Source organism: Podarcis cretensis (assembly GCF_951804945.1).
Source record: "Podarcis cretensis genome assembly, chromosome: 10".
Classification (NCBI taxonomy): Eukaryota; Metazoa; Chordata; class Lepidosauria; order Squamata; family Lacertidae; genus Podarcis; species Podarcis cretensis.
The window spans coordinates 32097814-32113770 of record NC_137179.1 but is presented as its reverse complement, the minus strand read 5'-3'; the positions used below and the strand labels follow the sequence as shown (position 1 = coordinate 32113770).

The 15957-nt window shown below is 43.5% G+C and overlaps 1 protein-coding gene across 5 annotated transcripts in view; it reads right to left on the bottom strand.

Moving 5' to 3' along the window:
• Positions 1-15957, bottom strand: part of ZC3H7B (zinc finger CCCH-type containing 7B) — a 48056-nt gene that overhangs the window by 6548 nt on the left and 25551 nt on the right. For 4 of the 5 annotated variants that reach the window (XM_079993773.1, XM_079993772.1, XM_079993775.1 and 1 more), the window contains exons 18-21: positions 8167-8300; positions 5614-5719; positions 2031-2139; positions 155-285 (exon numbers count right to left, since the gene is read on the bottom strand). In XM_079993773.1, coding sequence (XP_079849899.1) covers positions 155-285; positions 2031-2139; positions 5614-5719; positions 8167-8300 — 480 coding nt within the window. The remainder of the gene's footprint in view (positions 1-154; positions 286-2030; positions 2140-5613; positions 5720-8166; positions 8301-15957) is intronic. The other variant, XR_013843152.1, reaches the window with a different exon arrangement.

The following is a 15957-nucleotide window of genomic DNA, read 5'->3' as shown; positions in this document are numbered from 1 at the left end:
AAACAATACCTCTCAATAAAAATCATTCCAACAACCCATGAAGAAACCTAGCATAAAAACAGAAAAAATTTCAGGAGCAGCAACATTCCACCCAATGGGCCATCAACCAGCTTATGGATGGCAGGCGACAGATTGCGCAAGAGAAAGATGTTACCATGTCAGCATAATCAGTGGGCATCTGGATCTGCTTCTCCCCTTCCCGTGATGTCAGAGGTGTCCCCTCACCCGGCTTCCCAGGATTGTGTTTTTTCAGCCACATGTCGTAGGTCTGCTGCATATCCAAAACTGCAATGAAATATCAGTCTGATGAGCCTCCTTTCCATCATACCAAGCACAATATCTCCAATAGGAAAGCTTTACAAAGGAAGCGTCTTTAATAATAATAATAATAATAATAATAATAATAATAATAATAACAACAATAATTTATTATTTATACCCCGCCCATCTGGCTGAGTTTCCCCAGGCACTCTGGGCGGCTTCCAATAAGTCAGAGTAAGAGTCCATCTAGTTTGGTATTATCTTAGCATTCTTGTAGCTCTGCTCTTCAGCATTTCAGACAGGGGTCTCTCTAGAAGCCCTACCTAGAGATGCCTGGATTTGAACCTGGGACCTGCCACATGCAAAAGACGTGCTCTGCAACTGAGCCAAAGCCCCACCACAGCTGAAAGGACTTACAAAAATACTTCTTTTCTTTTAAGGCAGGTGTGAGGAACTTCAGGCATGGAGGCTAAATGTGAACTTCCAAGTTTCTCTATCTGGTCCCTGGGACGCTTTCTCTATCTGGTCCCTGGGACGCTCTCTCTACCCCACACTCCTAGGCTACCCCCCCAACCCAGCTTCAACACCCCCCTGGGTGTTTTTGGATGGGTGGAATTTGTCCCCGAACTCTGATAATAGCTCTCCCTTGTCTAGATGAAGAATAGAGAGGGGTAGGTGTCTGAGTGTAGAAACTAGACTACTGTACAAAGTTAAAAGCCACTTTTGCCTCTGGCCCTGCTCATTACTGGAATGTGGCCCTTGGAAGGCTGCCCAGAAGGTGAGATATAAATGCGATAAATAAACAAAATAAAAATAAAATAGCACAAGGTGCAGGACACTGTTTCAGCCGGCAGAGAAGAAGATAGCTATACATGCGTGTGACGTTTTGGAATACAATTCCAGCCCACAATGGTGTGGTTCCTATTTAAAGCTGACTCCTGTAAACTGCGGGTATCTGTGGATCGGGAATCAAGTCTTGTGCATGTGCTCCTCCCTCCTCTGCTCTCTGGAGTCATCTGCACCCCCTTCCTGACATTAACCATATTTTTAGGGAAGTATGGTTTGTAAACCAATTTCAAGTCATGGCTTTAATCCTATCCAGGTTTAGCTCTACTCAGACCTGGAACCTCTTCATAGAGGAGCAGAGCACCCTAGCAGATTTCACTGCCAGCAACCCTGCCAGATTCAGAACTTCTGGCCCCAGGACCAGAGCTCTTAACACCAGTAGCCTAGATTCCTGAATAATTCTTGGATTCCATCCCTCCACCAATCATCACCTCTGGAGCTCCAATAATGGAGGAGACAGAAGCATGGCAAGAACATGCTTGGCTAACAGCATGTTTGGCTATTCAGGAGGCAGGTAAGTGCCTGAAAACAGGGCCTGGCAGAGAAAGCCAGGCAGGAATGGAGTCTCCTACTACTATATAAGCTCTCAGTCCAAGCTCCCCCAGAGTTCCAAACTCAACTTCCTAAACTGGGGAAAGAGACAAGATTCCCAATTATTTTATACATTGGTGTCCTCATGATGCAGTACTTCAATTAGCACAGGGAAGGAAGGGAGAATTGCTCTGGAGAGGGGAAGGAAGGGGTGAGTTTCACAAGATCAGCCCTTGGTTTGCAAACTATGCTTTTTAGGGAGCCAGACTTACATCTTCACTAAGCCACAGTGTGTCCATCACTCTCAAGGCTAGCTTTCCTAAAAAGGGGGGAATGGGGAACTAGAATGGAAGAGAGTTTTCCCCCTGCTCCCAAACATACATTCCACTCACTCTTATTTTCTTTCATGAAAGTCCACATCTCTCTCTCTTCAGGGCTGTGGGCAAAAGAGCAGTTTCCAACATACTGACACTTCCTGCCATTTTGGGCATGAATGCATAGCTGCAAAGAGATAGAAAACACACACACAAACCTTAAAAAAGAAGAAGAAAACCCTCCACCCTTAAAAGAAAAAAGGATGAAGTAGCCAAGAATGGTGCCAAGTCAAACAAAAAGGGGACAAGCAAGCTTTGCGAATTAATTCTGCTTCAGGCTGTATCTGCAAATCTGTGACTAGGCAATGATAACAACATACAAATTTGTCTCTCCAGCTTGACAGGTGATAGCCTTCCAGCATTAAGGAAGTTGACCCCCACCCCACCCCGGCAACAAAAACCTGTTCTTTAAAGCTCAATCAGAGCAAATAGCAATCTCCGGAAAATCTGAATTGACGTTTGCTCCAATTGAGTGCTAAAGATCAGGTATTCACTGCAACAAAATAAAAAACCCATGCTCAGACACAGAGTTTTTAAGTGCAGACCTGTGCCTGGAAAGAGCAGGTTAAAGGTAAGTGAGGATAAACCCTGAGAGCTGTAGGATTTAAATTTTCAAGTTTATTGGTACAAGTTTATTCTGGTTTTTATCACTGTATATATGTTGAATGCCATTAAAGACTCTGTGGTGATAGAACCCACCTCCAACACATACACCTGAAAGATGACAAGCAAAGAAGAAGAAAAAGAAGCAGAAGACTGATACACTGGGGGCTTATGGAGGTTATTCAACAACCCACTGTTATTCTGCGAAGACTGCTGTGGAATTGTTCCTGTGCTTTCTGCTGATTTTCTGGGACCTCCTGAGGCCCAGAATTGCTGCAGCACTTCTGGATGAAGGCCTTCTGAGTTTCAGGTGCACTGCCAATCAATGCACCTGGTTATCAATAAGCCATACAGACTGCAGCAATTTCTTCATATGGATCACTACTAGTCAATTCAGAATGGTTGTGTGATCCATAGCAGGATTAGGGTGGTGGTGGCATAGTTTCTCCCCTCACTCAAAAAGCAGCTGTTGTGCAGAACACTACTAGTTGCTGTGTCACAGGGATTGGAGTCATGGGCTCCTCCCCACCTGCATCTTATTCCAGAGTATCAGCACCAGAGACTTGCTTTCTGCAAGTCCTGGAAGTCCTGCCATGGCCACACACCACATGTCTCACACTTGCAATTTAAGCAAGGTCTTCAGACACTGCCATCTTTCCCCTTGACACAGGGTACAAAGGAAAACCTACTACTCTTTAAGTCCACTTTCTCTCTCAGAGCCCTTATGTCTGTCCTTGTGTTGGACAAGCACTCCCAAGAACTGCAGGTGCATTCTAGCACATGCAGCTACACAGAGATCTACTTTGAAATGGAAGGCTGCATCAGGGAATTAAGAATTGTACACCTTCAATATGCTACATTCAAGCATGCTTTCAAGCAAGAGCCTGGCATCACAGTGAAGCTCAGAGGGGAGAGTCTGAGACCTGCCTGCCATACCAACATATCAGGAAGTTACTCTGGACCACATCCTCTCTCCGTTTCTGGAAATGGAGACAAATCAAGGCCGGATTTCTTGAATACCTCTCCAAGAACCTCCTAGATTGCAGAGTTGAATAGAAAACACTAAAATATAAATATAGGAGGAGAACTAAAGAAAAGCTTCTCCTCTAAGACATACTGCTAACTTTTTTTCTTTCCCTCATATCTCCCTTTTCAGTTCTTGTTTCTACCACAAAGCCTCTTCAGTTCTTGAAAAGACCACAACCTGAGGAGGCTACAGCACAACTACCCATTCCTCATCCACAGTCATGCTATGCTCTAGGAGAATGATTTCCAAAGCAATTGTTTTTAACGCCTCTTCCTCATCCTTACTCACTCATGGAAACAGAAGATGTTGGCTTTGTGCTCAAAGGAAATAGACAACAGACACTCGGATTAGAAACAGATTTAATGAACAATTCCAACAAAGCAAACAAAAACTATTCCCTTAGCCAGGGGTGGGGAACTTGTGGTCTCCAGATGTTGTTGGACTATAAATCCCATCATCCTCTGACCACTGGCCAAGAGTTGGAGTCCATTGGCCGGGAGTTGGATTCCAATAACGTCTGGTGGGCCAACGGTTCCCCATCCATGCACTTAGCAAACAACAGAAGTACAGCAGTAAAATTATTCACTTCCTTGTAGCAACCATTTTTGAAGCACAGTTATTTCCTTTTGCAACAGAATACAAGTCTTTTAAAAAAGGGATTGGGTGATTTTTATAGGAAACTCTCCTAAAGCAAGGAGACATTTGAGTCTAGGGGCACACGAAAAGCCTAGATCTGAACATTCATGTGTGAATATACGCACATGCATGTATTGCTTGCTCATTATTTACCAAATATTGTTGGTCATTTTGAGTCTTCCTTTCCCTTAGGAAAAAGGAATACAAAAAAGTTTTGCAACATGTTCACCCACAACTGGGCTTAACGTTAAGAGCTCCTCTTGATAGTTTTCTTCTTTTTTGAATGAGCAGTGCTTTCCAAATCTTTGAATTGACTTGAAGTCACTTCATCTTCAAGCCCAGGAGCTAGTGCCACACCTTCTCTGGCAGTTAACAAACTGAGGAATGTCACCAGCTTCTTTTCACACACACAGCACTCTGAATTAGAGGAGGGTAACCCAAGGTGAAACGCTATACCCAATTCAAGAGCCAACCAGTCTTTCATGGAACAAGGATTTTAATTAAAACCACCAAATTTGCATGGGTGATTTCAACGGGTGTCAAAATATTCTTTCATTATTGCACCACTGACTAATCTTGGCCTTTAACCAGCACCTGTTTTTTGTCTAACAATAACTCTGCCATTCCCCTGTCTGAGCTCTTCCTCCTTCGGCTTCTGTATTCTGGCTCCCTTCTCACTCCATACAGAGCTCAAGTGTGAATGGAAAGAAAAGGCAACTAACCTATAAGAAAAGGTCACACGACATTTGGGGCTTCTTAGAGAAAAGGCGAGTAAGATACATGGCAGATATAAATAATACTAAATACTCATAATACTAAAATTCAAGAGGCATCCAAGTTTCTGGGCAGCCAAAAAAAAGGGCATTTCTTCGCCTGGCACCTACATTATATATTTTTAGGCACCAGCTGAAAACCTTCCTCTTTGGTTTAAATTGTTTTCTTGTTTTTATCCTTTGTTTTATTCTGTGAACTGCCCTGAGCTGAGAAATAATAATAATAATAATAATAATAATAATAATAATAATAATAATCAACAACTAGGGAATTCACACCTACAAAAAGCAGTGGTGGCCATAAGCTTGGCTGGCTTCAAAAGAGATAAATTCATGGAGGATAAGGCAATCAACAGCTAATAAGCAGGATGGTGATGGTCTACCATTGGTGCCAGAAGCAGTTTGCCTATGTATACCAGTTCCTGGGAAACACAAGTGGGGGAAATGCTACTATGCTCAAGTTCTGCTTGTGGCTTCCAATAGGCAACTGACCAGCCACTGTAAGAACAGAGTGTTGTGTTCTTATGTTAAGAGCCATCTGCAAAACAACAGTGCTACTCACATCGTATTGCTGAGGGAAGTTGCGGATGGAAGGCAATGGTCGGACAGACACCCACTTCTTCTTTGCTTTGGACATCACAAGCAGGACACGGCGCTCCTTGGTCCAACTATGGGGGGGACGACGACAAAAAAGATGCTCAGAAAATGTTCCATTATGAGCAGAGTCTGGCTTTCATGACAACTGGTGTACAGTGGTACCTCGGGTTACATACACTTCAGGTTATATACACTTCAGGTTACAGACTCCGCTAACCCAGAAATAGTGCTTCATGTTAAGAACTTTGCTTCAGGATGAGAACAGAAATCGTGCTCCGGCGGTGCAGCAGCAGCAGGAGGCCCCATTAGCTAAAGTGGTGCTTCAGGTTCAGAACAGTTTCAGGTTAAGAACGGACCTCCGGAACGAATTAAGTACTTAACCTGAGGTACGACTGTACAGACTGAGCTAATGAATCCAGAATTCCCTGCTAGAAAGAAGGAAAGCTCTGTGCCATGTAGCACATGGGGAGGTGGGGAGGACAACACGCAACAACTGATCGCCAAAATAAACCGTGTGAAGCAATAGCAGATAAGAAAAGCCTTATGAGGCAGATCATCTGGTCCTGTATCACATAGATTGTATGATTTATAGACTAAGGAAGAGCTTTCAGAACTGCTTGTCAGGGCACACTAGTGTGCCATGGGAGAGAATTAGGCCTTGAAAACTTAAGCAGCTACTATGTCCAGGTCTGTGGCAGTGTGTGAAGGCACCTTCCTAAAGCAGAGTAGCAATGCCTGAATGGGAGGGAGATCTCTTAACCCCCACAGAGGAAAGATGGGATATAAATCCAGTATCTAAATAACCATTGGTGGCATCTATCTCACTATATCCTTATTTGTTTACCCTTGCTACTCCTCAAGAGGCATTTCAAGATGATTTACACTATAACGACAAATATAAAAGTTGCCTACAGTCATACCTTGGTTTTCAAACAGCCTAGTTCTCAAATTTTTTGGCTCCCGAACACCGCAAACCTAGAAATGACTGTTCCAGTTTGCATGCTGTTTTTGGAAACCAAACGTCCGATGGGGCTTCCGATTGGTTGCAGGAGCTTCCTGCAGCTAATCAGAAGCCATGCTTTGGTTTCTGAACGTTTTGGAAGTCGAAGGGACTTCTGGAACGGATTCCATTCGACTTCCAAGGTATGACTGTATATAAAAACAATTTTAAAAGCAATTGTGTATGTAAACAATTTTGAAAAACAACCACTATAAATATAAAAGCAGTTGAAAACAACAACAAATACACACAATCCATTCAGGTCCAGGACAGGCACCAACTAGGATAAAGATTTTAGAAGGCTAATTGAAGGAGTGTGTGGAGACACTGTGCATACCTTCCGAGTGGGGAGGCAGCAGACAGCACCCGTTTCCTCCTTTTTGCCAGAATATGATCATTGACATAACCCTGAAGGAAGGACTAATAATGCACAAGGATTCCCCAGATGCAACCTGTGCTAGAGCTGTCAGGCATGGGGGAATCCCTGACACACTGCCTACTTAGGGAAGCAACCGTGCTTCCTAGGCAAAGGAAAGGGTAAGACGTTGGGAAGCAGAATCAAAATGGGCTGGCTTCAAACTCCCTGCCCATTGCTTTACAAGTTAATCAAGCATTTATAGTAATCTTTTTTAGTGCAAAGCTGAAGTATACTGTAGTGATCAGGTGGGATTGCTATGAGGAATTATAAATATAGAGTAAGCCATCTGTGTCAGCAATGAAAGCATTGTGTTGACTGGGTTTAAACGATTTTGATATGATTCTTGATCAATCCACACATCTGCATCCCTGTTCCATTTCTCTTTCTTGATAAGTCACGTACTGCAGGCAGGTATCCTGGGTCGTCAAAGAGAGTGGGCAGCTTCTTTTGATGTAGCTTTTCTGATACGTTAGTCTTAGGATGTTAATCTTAGGGCCAGGAAACAGATCTCACCTGAAGGTGATAATGATCGCAATATGCGTGCTTAATTAGTTTTGGTAGTTTAAATTTTCCCAAAGTGGGGTTTATTGAAATGCTCAGAAGAAGTCTGATTGGTTCTTACGAACACTCTGTAAAAAGTTATTTTGTGAATAAAACGACCTGGGCTGTGGGGTAGAGGGACAGAGATTATTATACGCACCCTTCCCAGAGTCTTGCTGGTTCAAGCCTCTGTGTGTATTCTTATTAATCAGAGTTCAATCCTTCCTTTACTTTGGGAACGCCTCAGTATACCTCCCATTATCAAAACTTTGGGAAACATTGTATTAAAGCATTACAGACCCATAAGTAATTGGCCCGTAAACTCTGCATCATTTTTAATCTCCCTTTTCCCTATGTTTTTTCTCCACACAGCTTCCTCCACAAGAGTAGGCATGCCTGGCACTGACTCAGTTCAAAAATGACCACAAATACATTTTATAGTCTACAAGGAATAAAAACAAAACCCTAGAAAACCACAGCAATCGTTTAAATAAAAGCACTCCACAAAATATATGGTAGGAAAACATTCTACAGGCAGTAGAATAGGTAAGGGCACCTACCAGTGGCGAGCTTTGGCACTACAGTACTTGAGGTCCTTGTCTGGTTCCACCACCTGCCCATTCCTCCAACACTGGCCACAAACAAATTTCATTTGGAGGTCGAAAGTGCTTGACGTGGGAGTCCTCGCAGAAGCCTGATATTGGGACGGAGGAAGGAACAAAGTTGGTGGAGGGAGTTGCTGCATTCACAAAATTGGACAAGCTGGATTTACTAAGACAATACACATTTTTACACGTATGTTCTTTTATGAGAACTGCAGAATAAAGCAAGCGACAAAACAAGACTGCAAAAACAGATCCTAACAGTAGGATAAAATTACATTAGAATGGATATTGATATATAAGTAAATAGCCTTTGCTGATAATTTACAGACAAAAATCCCATTATTTGAAAAGGTAAAGGATATCATATGTAAGGGACTGAAGATAAAGATAAAGCACTCTCTCTTTCTCTCTCTCCACAGACTCTGTTTCATGCTATTGAAGAAGCTAATAAGCCACCTACTTCTGTTTTCTAGTATTGTGGGATGTGGTGTTGGAGATAATGAAATGACACAATGCAAAACTCACAGTAAAAAAACAACTCTTTTTATGATCCATGCTGTTGAATTTACAATTGCATTCCTACAGGAAGGGGTTGTTTTTTTTTTTTTGCCAGTATTGGCCACTGGTTCAGCACAGTATCTAATCAATAGATTGGGCTCTAAGGCCATAAATTGGGCCTATATGATCTTTACAGTCCTGGGGCTTGGACTCACTTCACTTCCTGCAGGGGTTGCAAACATTGCACATGACACACCCAGTCTAAAATGAACATAAATACACAAAGTAACCCTGAGGAACATAAGGACTCCTGGACGGATAAGTCCAGTCAAAGGCGACTATGGGGTTGTGGTGCTCATCTCACTTTCACAGACAGCTTTCCGGGTTGTGTGGCTAGCATGACTAAACCGCTTCTGGTGCAATGGAACACTGCTATGGAAACCAGAGTGCACATAAACGCTGTTTACCATCCTGCTGCAGCAGTACCTATTTATCTACTTGTACTGGCATGCTTTCGAACTGCTAGGTTGGCAGGAGCTGGGACAGAGCAATGGAAGCTTACCCCGTTGCGGGGATTAGAACCGCCAACCTTCCGATTGGCAAGCCCAAGACGCTACCTGTGTCCCTGAGAAACATAGCAGTGGCATAGGATTTGGGGCGGGGGGGGGGGGGAGCCTGCAGTGGCCGTTGCCCTGGACACAAAATTGTTAGCGGGTGCAAAATTTCAACACCCAGTGCTGCCTCAATACAGCTGTGCGCTTCCATTGGTGAGCTCTGTTGAAAATGGCTTCTCCATGTGAAATAGGAAGGGACCTCTTCAGACAACAGAACAACTCTTCTTTTCTTATCTCTGCAGCTGTGGTCTCCTGGGTGACATGGACGCTGTTAGGGAGTTTCATGTGCATATATAAACTATATCATCTTTTACAACATTGGGGGCAGAAAATATTACTTGGTGGAATTCTCTGCCTGAGCAACATATTAAGCATGATACCATCTTCAGCTCTGAATGACTAACAATTTGAGTAGAAGAGAAAAGAGCTGCTAATAATTTAAAGACAATTTGTGCCAACTTAGAATTTGGAAAGAAACAGTGGCAGGAGGGAGAAGTCAGAGGATGAGATATATGGAGAGATAGTTATTCCAGGACAGGAGATCACAGATTCATGCAATTGGTGGTGGTAATTTAGTGTAGAAAATGTGTGTTGGTTGGGGGAGGAGGAAGAAAAGAGGGTCCACATTGTTATGGTTCTTGCCACCTCTATAGAAAAAAAGAACATTAAACACAATACTCACATACAATCCTTATTCCTTTGACTGCAATGTTAGAAATTTTTTTGCTGCTTTTCTTTATAAACAAACTCATGGAACTTAACTTAAATTAAAATAAAACACACACACACACACACACCAGGGGTCTGGGACGAATGAGTCACTCTGGGTGCCAACTGCTTTAGGAGTGCAAAACGCAAAGAATGCTGATCTTGAGCTATTTGTTCAGCCACACTGTTTTGTGTAGGATTATGCTCCATCAACTCAAAACAAACTCCACTGAGTCCTTACTCTCAGGTAAGGATAGCCACCTGAATCAGGTAACCAAGCGTAGAAGGAGGGTTTAAAGTTTTGCATGTGTGTAATTCTGGAGGGAGTTTCTAAAGACTCAGGTGCCCTGGGTAAACGCACCAGGCTGGTGTCACAAGTCACATAAGTACAGATTGTACCAATCACCATGCTGATCACTGCAAGAACAAATGGAAAAACAGGGCTAATCCAGATTAGTGCAGGAGATATGGTGCAAAAAGAGTAACTATGACAAAACACAAACTCCTGGAACAAAAACAGCTATCCCTATTAGCTAAGCCTACTAGACACCTATTCCTACAGTGTTAATTAGCCATGTGGAAAGCTGCCATCAAGGCCCTCCCACCAAATAAATCCATATAAGTCATTGTTGCAGATGGAATTCATCCCTTAGGTATCTATCTAATAATCGCTGCCTCCAGTCTTTTCACACCCTCATCAAAGGCTTTGAAAAGCTCCTTCTAAACATTAGAAGCTTCCAAGAACATGAGGCAAGCACAAACTGAACAGGTCTTTTCAGGTGAGTAGCCCAAAGCTGAGAAGCATATGCACCCTTGCCAAGTAAATCTTTGCAAAGGTAAAAGGAACTGAAAGAAGAAGCCAAAGCATCAACTGTGCATGACTGTATTTGTAACAGCAAGACACATACCTGACAGATTTCTAATAAATTAGTCAATGTTGCATGGAAATTAGAGGTTCCTAAGCATGCCATGAATTAACTCAGCCCAACTGGCTTCAGATTAACAGCTGCATTGTTATGGGGCCAACATTACAAGATCTAGTTGGCAACTAAACCATACCGGCCACATGATCAAAAGCTTTGGCACAGCAATGCTTTGATTTGTTATTCCAAGTAAGGCAGAAGGCATGCCACAACGAGAAAGAGAGCAGTGGATCAGTGGCAGAGCACGCGAATAAGATCACCAACAAAATGTTGAAGTAGGGTGAGCTTCTTTCAGAATTCCAGCCAGCCAGCTATGATTTCTTTCAGGATATTCCATTCCATTTCTCCCTCCCTCTAGTTTTCATTCTTCTACCATCCCCGAGTAGTCAATGAGTATGCTTTGGGGAAATATCTGTAGCTCAGAAGCAGGACATCCATTCTGCCTGCAGAAAGTCCCAATTTCAATCCCTGGCATCTCTAGGGAAGACTGGGAATGCCCCCCAATGGAAACTTTGGAGAGTTTCTGCCAGTCAGTGTAAACAGTACTGAGCTAGATAGAACAATGGTTGAAGGCCAATTCTAGAAATGTGGGATGGGTCTGATTTCACTTAGATATGCAAGAATATTATTCTCTCGTAACCTTTCCCTAACTCTGTTAACTCTTCTCCAGCTGTTCCCAATTATTCACACATATTTAGTTGCCAAAAAAAGCAACTCAGCCCGGCATTATTTACTGGCAGTCCAGAGTGAAGCCGGCTATAAAAAATGGCTGTTCCAGGTATATCCAAAAATGAACGCATTCAGGCATTGTGCAATTAGTTTCCAGACAACTTCACAGCTTAGAAAATGTCAGGTGATTTTGCAATCTGTGGAAGTAGCAAGACAGCATGTCATCCTGTTATTTAGTTTTTCTGAACCAAAGTCATCTTAGCACAAGAGCAGAGTGCACACAAATAAGGGAATTCTGGGGAGACATAACCCACCCCCCTAATGTGACTCTGCATCATCCCTCTCCCCACAGAAGCTCCCCCACTCCCTCTCCATGCAAGAGTTATTTAGCTGGAAGCACAGCTGAATAAGCATCATGCCAAATTAACCTGCTTAGACTGGAGAAAAAGAAAGGCAAAAACAAACTTTCCCCTGTTGGTTGCTTAGCCCTCTGCATCAGTGAACTGTTGCTACTTTCTTTGAGACTTAGCTAAAAGCTGGTAGGATGGTTTCCTCAGCTTGGACAAAACCACAATGAACCCATCTGGGACTGGTTAGTTATATTTGAAATCCCCTTCCATTAAAAAAGCTAGGTAAAGGTAAAGGTACCCCTGCCCGTACGGGCCAGTCTTGACAGACTCTGGGGTTGTGCGCCCATCTCACTTAAGAGGCCGAGGGCCAGCGCTGTCCGGAGACATTTCCGGGTCACGTGGCCAGCGTGACATCGCTGCTCTGGCGAGCCAGAGCCGCACACGGAAACGCCGTTTACCTTCCCGCTAGTAAGCGGTCCCTATTTATCTACTTGCACCCGGGGGTGCTTTCGAACTGCTAGGTTGGCAGGCGCTGGGACCGAGCAGCGGGAGCGCACCCCGCCGCGGGGATTCGAACCGCCGACCTTTCGATCGGCAAGCCCTAGGCGCTGAGGCTTTTACCCACAGCGCCACCCGCGTCCCCTAAAAAAGCTACAAGCATGCTATACATTAGTGTCATGCAGGACCCTGTTTAATTAGCAGGGTATCAGCAACAAGCATGTTCTGAACATGCCCGCACATTTTTTAAAAATCTTCATTGCTATCAGCTGTGCTTTTCACAGCAGCATTTCTTACTAACTGAACATTTCTGACTTAGTTCAAGACACCCACTAGGCTCAGAGATGGTGGAATTTGAACCCTCCAGATGCTACTGGACTTCCAACTCCCATCATGGAGGATGGATTGAATGTTTTATTTCACAAAGGGATTGCGAGACTCATTAGAAAAACAGTCCAGCACTTCTTCAGCATCCTTGGCTTGAATGTACCCCCAAATATTACATGTCCGCAGATATTAGAAATGAAGGGATCTAGGTCTGAAGGCTGCAGCCTCAGAGAAGTAGGGTGTGAGCTGCCCAAGGCCACCTTCCCCCTTGTATACCCAGACATGGGGGATGGGGGACTCGTAGCCCAGCCTCCAAAATGGTCTCATAAGCTGCATGTGTTCCTCATGCTTTCTGAATGCCTCCACCATGACATGGAGATAGGCCGTTTATCTTGTCAGATGAAAAGGCTGCTCCTCCCTGTTTGCTCTAGCTGGTAACTGATACTAGGCTATGCCTCCACTGCCCCAGTTCTGCTTCCGCTGCATTACTCCACCATGGCACTTAATAATTTACTACTCCTACTTGGTCTTTCTCCTCTCATTGGGAACATGTCCCCTCCACCTTCAGCATTGAAGTACTTGGGCATCATTACACCCCTTAACTATCCCAGGGACATCCCGGAATTACAGAAGCCATCCCAGCTTCTGATTGGATCCTGGGATGTCCCGTTTTGGCTCAGCGAGAGGGCAGCCCCGAAAGACACATGTTTTGGGGGGCCGTGCTCTCACACGAGTCACCAAAAGATGTGCATCCCAATTTTCCTCTATGGCATGTCAGAGGGTATGAATCATAGGTAGAATGCTGAAACAGCAACACCTCCCTCCTTTTCCCAAACCAAAAAAGGCTCTAGGTCTGGTCAACATCTTCTACCAGACAGCTCCTTCCCATCCCTCTGGTCCTCAAGCTTGCTTCTTCCCCAATGCATGGATAATTGCCAGGATGTGCATGAAGCACACCGTAAAGAAAATGGTTTTGCGTGCATGCAATTTTCTAAATCAGAAACAGAGATGTGTTTAAAAAAGCAAAAGGGAAGAAAACTCTCAGCCCCACATCATGAGACTGGACAATGCAGACCATTCATTTCCTTAATGGAATCATGGAAGTAAATGGTGGTGGGAGAGCATCCAGAGTTTAATTTGTTTCATCGGCTACCACAACACACCAACTGGCCTCTTCCTCAGCTCTTGCCTGATCCTTCCTTGCATCTGTACTGCCTCAATCCTTCCACCCGTGCTCTTCTCTGAAAAGTATGATGCAGCTGCACAGTTTGGTTATTTGACCCCACTGTTATAGTAGCATGAAGCCACAATCCTCTATGTGCTGGACAAGCCATAACATGTCCCTTCTATGCTGAAACTGACTGACAGAAGGAATAAGAGACACCAAGTGGTAGGAAATATTATTTAGCATTTTAATCTAACAACTTCTAAATGATGGGTCTCCCCTCCCCTCCCTTTCTCTTCTTACTAACCACACCTTCTGAAAGTCATTAAAGGTCAAAGAACTTAGTGTTCTAGTTCAAGAGCTGTTTTAATCCAATGCCAGGGCTTTTGTTACTCATCAGCTAGGCACGTTTCCAGGACTCCAAAATGAAACCCAGGAGGAGGGTAGGAGGTTATTATCGCACAGTAGTACTTTCAAAGCTGCCACTTGGAAACCAGAAGCTATTCTTTTGGGAATTATGGGATCAGAACTACCTAAACAGTATAGAAATGTATTTATGTATGCAACCACAGTTGCAAGCATGTTATTTGCCCAAAAATGGAAGGAAGAGGTCCCGTCGAGAGAAGAATGGATACAGAAGTTAATGGACTACGCAGAAATGGCAAAACTTATGGAGAGAATAAGAAATCAATATAGCAATTTAACATTTTTTTAAAGAAATGAATGGAAATGGTTTACTGAGTATTTACAAACAAACTGTAAACAGATTAAGACATTGGCAGGATTAATGTAAAAACCTGTAGTCTGTCTCCATCTCTCTATATATGGGATATATACGGGAATAGATATATAAAAGAATATGCTGAGATAATTTGGAGTATGCAGGAAGATGAAAAGAAATGTAAAGAACCATAGGAAGAGAAAGAAGGGAGTCGGAGTTTTAAATGTTAAAATTATGATTGAATAATTGTAATTAAATCTCAGCCTACAGATTAACAGCCCTCCCATGAGCCATAATCTTCCAAGAATCAAATCTGATCCCCGTTCTTCACGGTTCAAAAGAGTGCTCTTAGCTACTCATTACATTTTTTCTAAGGTCTTTCTGGGCATAATTTCTTTTCTGTTACTTTTAACAGCCACAAAGAACAAATGAGATAGTGCTGCCTCTAACAGTGTCATGCTAGACGCTGGCAGGCATGATCAGCTGAAGAAACAGAGTGGGAAGGAGAGAAGTCAGAGTAATAGTTGCAGCAAACCTCGTGGATCTCCACCCAAAATAAGCCCACCCCCCACGGGCTGCACTGCAGTATGAAGAGCCACTCGCCCATACAGCCCATGAACACCCTCCTCCCTTCCTTGAAAACTGCCTCAAGGTCCAACTGCTCCATTCTGGATCCTATTTTGGACATGGGTAATATATACCAATTCATCCTTGCTGAGAGGTTAGTGCCACTGTGCCTAATGGCTCTTGTTGGCCACTAAATGTGTTTAGGAATGTGGTCTTACACACAGAACAACCCTTGAGCTATTTTCGCATAAACAAGTATTTCCATTTAAGAAGCTCCTTAACATGTTTTAATCCCTATGATATTCCTAATGAGAGAGAGAGAGAGAAGTTAAAAGCAAGGAAGGGGAAGGAATACATACACCATTTAATAATAGGAATATACTGGAGTAGCAGCCAATCCCACCTCTCTCCTGGGGGGCCACTATACAGAGAGAGTTGCTTCTTATTCTCTCAAAGGCACACAAAAGAATACAGAGGTCAAGCATCTGGTAGGTCAAGCATCCTGTTCTTCACGGTAGCCAATCATATGCCTCTGGGAAGCCCACAAAGAAGACATGAGGACAACAGCCCTATCCTCAGCAACCGATACTGAAGGCAACATAGTCATCAAGACTAGAAGCAACTGTTAGCCATATCTACCACAAACCTGTCTGTTTCCCTTTAGAGCAAAGTTTGTGGCCACCACCATATCTTAGGCTAGTGAATG